Source organism: Ascaphus truei, chromosome 6 (genome assembly GCF_040206685.1).
Source record: "Ascaphus truei isolate aAscTru1 chromosome 6, aAscTru1.hap1, whole genome shotgun sequence".
Classification (NCBI taxonomy): domain Eukaryota; kingdom Metazoa; phylum Chordata; class Amphibia; order Anura; family Ascaphidae; genus Ascaphus; species Ascaphus truei.
The window spans coordinates 16670867-16676193 of NC_134488.1; the positions used below are offsets into that span (position 1 = coordinate 16670867).

Genomic DNA, 5327 nt, shown 5'->3' on the forward strand with positions numbered 1-5327 from the left:
GTTCCTGTTTGCTATTAGGAACCGTTTCCCGGTACAGCTTCCCTGTATCCCAGTACACCCGCTCCTTGTCAGACTCAGAGGGGGATTTTCCTGCAAGGCCTCTCATTCCTTCTAAGGTTCGGTCTGTCTGCTGGGCCTTTTGAAAGGCCTGACTTCGCCCTACTTCCTCAGCAGTCTGGGTTTGGCCTTGCTCGTCACTTCTTCCCTGAACAGTCTGATCGGTGGTCAGGGGCTGCAATAGGAGGTCCCCGGTGCCCCCCCTTCTGTACAACCCTTGTCACTCATCTCCCCCGGGTCCCTGGTGTATGTCAGTGCCTGGACGTGTGTGGTGGGCTCCTGCACCTGGGCAGCCTGTGGTTGGGTCACAGCAGTCTCATACTGGGAAATCATTTTCCCCAAATCATTTCCTAGTAACACATTGGCAGGAATATCATCAATTATCCCCACCTCCCGCATACCTTTACCCGCACCCCAATCCAGGTAAACTTTTGCTACCGGCAAATCATGGTGGCCCCCACCCGCCACCCCCAAATGCAGAATCCGTCCAGGAATGATTTCCTCGGGTCCCACCACCCCTGGCCGCACCAGGGTAACGGTGCCACCTGAGTCCCTCAGTCCTTGGGTGAGTCTCTGACCCACCGTCACTGGTTGCAGGTGGGCATCTCTGTTCTCCTGTATCCCAGACACCACATAGGCACCTGGGTGCCCTGTTGAGGGGCGATCCGCTTCGGGGGCCGTGGCAGGCTTCTTCCTGTCCGGGCAGTCAATGCTGATGTGCCCCGGCTTTTGACAGGTGAAACAATGGCGGGTATATCCCTGTCCGGGTGGGCGAACCCCCCCACCCCCAGATGAAGCCCCAGCAGGCTTAAAAGGCGGCCGTGAAAGGGTTTCGGGGGATTTACCCCCCTTCCACCCCGGGACCCCCTTGTTAACCTCTGGATTCCGGTTAGCCACATATGAATCCGCAAGCTTGCCGGCCTCTGTGGCTGACTTAGGATCTCGGTCCTTAACCCACTCTCTCACTTCAGGTGGGCAAAGGGTTAAAAATTGCTCATGAACCACGAGATCCAATAACCCCTCAAAGCTTTCAACTTCCTGCCCTCCAACCCATTGCTTGCACAGAGATGTCAGACGCCCCACCAGCTCAGAAAAGCCGCTGGGACCCTCGTGCTGAAGGGCCCTGAACTTTTGCCTGTGGGTTTCAGGGGTGACGTTGAAACGGTGCAGCAATGCAGCTTTGATGGCCTCGTAATCTTGGTCCAGGTGCTCCGGCAAATCTGCGACGACATTCATGGCTCTTTCATTCAGGGTGGGTGTAAGATATGCCGCCCACCGGGCACGTGGCAACTGATGCTGCCTGCAGGTTTTTTCAAACCCCCGCAGGAAAGTGTCCAGATCCCCATCTTTCGCCAGGCTTGGGAAATGCTCCATCCGTGGCCTGGACGGGCTGGAATCTCCGCTGCTGGGTGCTGGCGATTCCCTCTGGAGCTTGGCAAGTTCCAGCTGGTGCCTTAGGTCCGCCGCGTATCTCGCGTCCTCCTGTTCTGCAGCATATCTCACTGCGTCACGTTCTGAAGCTTGTCTTTCTCTTTCTGCGTCACGTTCTGCAGCATATCTCGCATACTCCCGTTCTGCAGCATATCTCGCTGCGTCACGTTCTGCAGCATATCTCGCTGCGTCACATTCTGCAGCATATCTCGCTGTGTCACGTTCTGCAGCTTGTCTTTCTGCTTCGCGTTCTTGGAACTGGAGGATGAGCTGCAATCGCGTTGCGTCATCTGCTGGTCCTAGGTACTTGAGAGTAGTTTGCAAGTACACATCCAAGGCACTGGCAGGCTGAGAACTGCTGGAGTCCTCGGAATATGATAGTCCTGGGTTCCTTGACCCGTGGGCAATTTCCAGGGCTAAGCCACCCTCCGTTCCGCTGCTGTGGTCGTCCTGGCCCAGTGTAGCATCTTGCTCAGTATCTTTCTCCAGCAAGATTTGTACGAGCTCTTCTTTATTTTTACCCAGACATTGGAGATCACGCTCCTCACACAGAGCCATCAGTGCCTCTTTTGTCTGGCGTCGGTATAAAGCAGCCATATTCACTACACTTTACTCAAAATAAAAAGATAGCAAAAGAAAACCAGGAGGGGGGGGGGACGAAGCTGTCTGCTTGTATGTTTTATAAAAATAGCACTGAGTAATCGCTTTGGGGTACTGAGCTGTGATCTCTCGCAAGACTCACACAGGTCAGTCACTTTTTAATGTTTCGTTTATCCCACAGGCGTAAACGCAAACCACTAAAAAGCTCTGATATTAACAAAATTACAAATTGTTATCCCACCGCTATGCCACCATTTGTCACGTAAGACTCCCTGCTAGCACGCGACCTGCATACGGGACAAGGGTTAATACCGACGCTCGCAAGCGTACCCACTCTTCACCCACTCAGGGGTCCCTCAAATGGGTTATATCTCTCCTCAAACCGTCCCAATATACCACCGTCACGAACAGCACACAAGTGAGCACGTGACTTTAGATATGCAACCAGGGTTAATACACAAAGGCTTCTCTAGCAACCCCCCTTTCTCCTCTGCAAGGAACCAGCGAGTTAGTATTAACCCCCCACTCAATTGCACATCATAACCATCCACTGCCACCACCTGAGGTTATGCAGATATGATAAAAGATCTTAGACTAAAATATCCGCATGGGCCTCAGGTCCCTGTTTATTATAGGAATTAAAACTATGCCCTCTAACACACAATCAGTTGTAGTAACATGTGCCTGAATTTAGCAAGTTATTCTCTCCAGCGTGCACAAAGTTCATTCAGAGCCCAAAGCATTACTTATTAAATGGTTTAATATATATAAAAATACAGTGCTTGAATTACAGAAAAGGTATTACAAAATAAACATACAATATAAGGCAGAGCAGCTTCTTAAAATAAAAGGGGTAAAACAGAAAATCCTATACAGTACGTTACCACATGCTATGGATTTTTCCCAGAGAGGCACTGGTTCAGAAGATGAGGTCTGCCATGCTATCCAAGCATGCCCCTGGTCAGATCTGACTTGTAACAATCTCCCCCAGACTTAGATACAATACTTAAAGGCACCGGCATCAGCCCACCCCTTTCTACAGAATACTTTGAAGCTGCTCTTCTTTGATTAAAACAATTGACACCTTGAGTGGGCTATTGTGAGGATTCTGGAGTCACGCCACTCACGGCGTGCTCCTCACTTACCTGCAGCTCCGTCTGGGTCTCCCGCGGCGCACGTGGACTCCGGAAGCAAGCCGCCGACAGCTGTTCCTCCTATGCGCGCGCGCGCACGTCTTCCTCTCTCTTCTGCCCTCGGAGCAGGGCGTGGGTCCGCGCACGCAGCCGATGGCACTGCTTCACGGAGGCGCGGCCACACGGAGGCGCTCCCGCCTCTTAAAGGCACAACACCTCTTTTGATGGCCATCACCAAATACACTTAAATGACTTGCCTAGGCGCCACAGTTCCCTAATAAATACACGGTGTTGTGATCAGATTCAAACAATAAATATAATGAAAATAAATAATGTTACCCAACAGGATACTTCTCAAACCTTCCAGGGAAATATGCTTTGATTTCCCACAGGTACAGTCGTAGTTGTTTGTGGAAAGTGAGCGACCCCGTCAGGAATACAACATGTAAATAAAAAACATATAAAGCAATAATTGTGCAGTATTGTGATTATTTTTTGGCTTGTTCAAGAATCTTGGCTCTTGGGGAAAACCTACTTACAGCAACATAGAAGAAAATTCGCATTTGTCTGACTCTGTCAGGTAGTGGAGAAATGATGAGGTTTCTTTAAGCTGTACTTATATCCCCACTTGGTCTTGACTCATATGGATAAGCTCAGAGTTGGTAAGATTCAAATTCCCATCTCATCTAGCTGCAGCTGCTTTGAAGAGAAGACTCCAGATTCCAGCCGTTTGAATTCACCCGCGATTCCTCTCCCAGCGTGCCACAGCCTACTTCCTTTGGATACGATCAGCCGTTCAGAGGGACGTGACGTCACACGCCATTGCCGGCAGCAGGACTGGGGATAGAGGAGGACGGGGAGAAGCGACAGCGGGCGCACACAGCGCTAAAGATACCTTTATGTGCATTATACACATGTACAGAGTGTGAGTACATGTCTTTTAACTTGCTATCTATTAAATCCTGTTCTACAACCTACACTATCGGTCTATTTCTCTGCTCTTTGTCCACATATACCTTATGGGAATTTGAATCTTACCAACTCTGAGCTTATCCATATGAGTCAAGACCAAGTGGGGATATAAGTACAGCTTAAAGAAACCTCATCATTTCTCCACTACCTGACAGAGTCAGACAAATGCGAATTTTCTTCTATGTTGCTGTAAGTAGGTTTTCCCCAAGAGCCAAGATTCTTGAACAAGCCAAAAAATAATCACAATACTGCACAATTATTGCTTTATATGTTTTTTATTTACATGTTGTATTCCTGACGGGGTCGCTCACTTTCCACAAACAACTACGACATCACCAAATACAGTCAGGTTGCTGGGCTTTATGGCTCCTCCCCTGGGACTCCTTCTGGACCTATACCTGCTGTAACCTGGCCTTTTCACACACCTCCACCTTGCTGCGCTGCTATTGGATCCTCTCTCTTATATATACCTTGCAGAGTCACTGACTCGTTGGCTGAGCATAGAACCAGTTGTTCTCACCTCTCTCTGCCTCCTTATTCTATTTCGCAGACTTCCTCGTGAACTGAACCGGCTTCCGCTACGTCTTCCTGTACCTCTGGCATCCCGAACTCGGCATACGGCTACACGACTCTCCGCACCTCTGGCATCCCGATCCTGGCTTACGGTAAACGACAACGTCCCTCTCTCTAACCCCGGACTTGGCTAACGGCCTCTCTACCTACCGTACCTCTCCTACCCCGATCCGGAATCCCAGACCACTCTTCAATCAAGACGTGCCCTCGTGGCTGTGGGTGGCGTTATTTCCTATCCCACCTCAGCACCGCGGTCCCGTCTTGTTTGTGGTGAGCACATCCTTACATTATGCTCAGCCCAACAAACATGGACCCCGCTGAGGTGGAGCGCACTTTAAACGCCCATACTGCTCTTTTTTCCAGACTAGAGACTTATCTAGACCAAGCAGATAAACGGACGGATACGTTGCAGCAAAGCGTCCATGCCCTTACTCTTCAGGTTCGAGCCCTCACTCAGCAACCTTCACCCGTGGCAGCTCCTGTACCGGCTAGTCCTGCTCCGACACCTCCGTCTGCCCCGGAACCACGAATTCCGCCTCCCAGACACTATGCGGGGGATCC

The 5327-nt window shown here is 50.4% G+C and overlaps 1 protein-coding gene across 1 annotated transcript; it reads right to left on the reverse strand.

The window, feature by feature from the left end:
• Nucleotides 1-225: 225 nt before the first annotated feature.
• Nucleotides 226-2085, reverse strand: LOC142498008 (uncharacterized). Its single transcript, XM_075606517.1, has one exon. It carries the CDS (start codon nucleotides 2083-2085, stop codon nucleotides 226-228), a length of 1860 nt encoding a protein of 619 aa, XP_075462632.1.
• Between the last annotated feature and the right edge of the window lie 3242 nt (nucleotides 2086-5327).

Bases quoted from the DNA above. Each gene is read 5' to 3' on its own strand.
- LOC142498008 (XM_075606517.1), bottom strand. From the start codon at position 2,085: ATGGCTGCTTTATACCGACGCCAGACAAAAGAGGCACTGATGGCTCTG.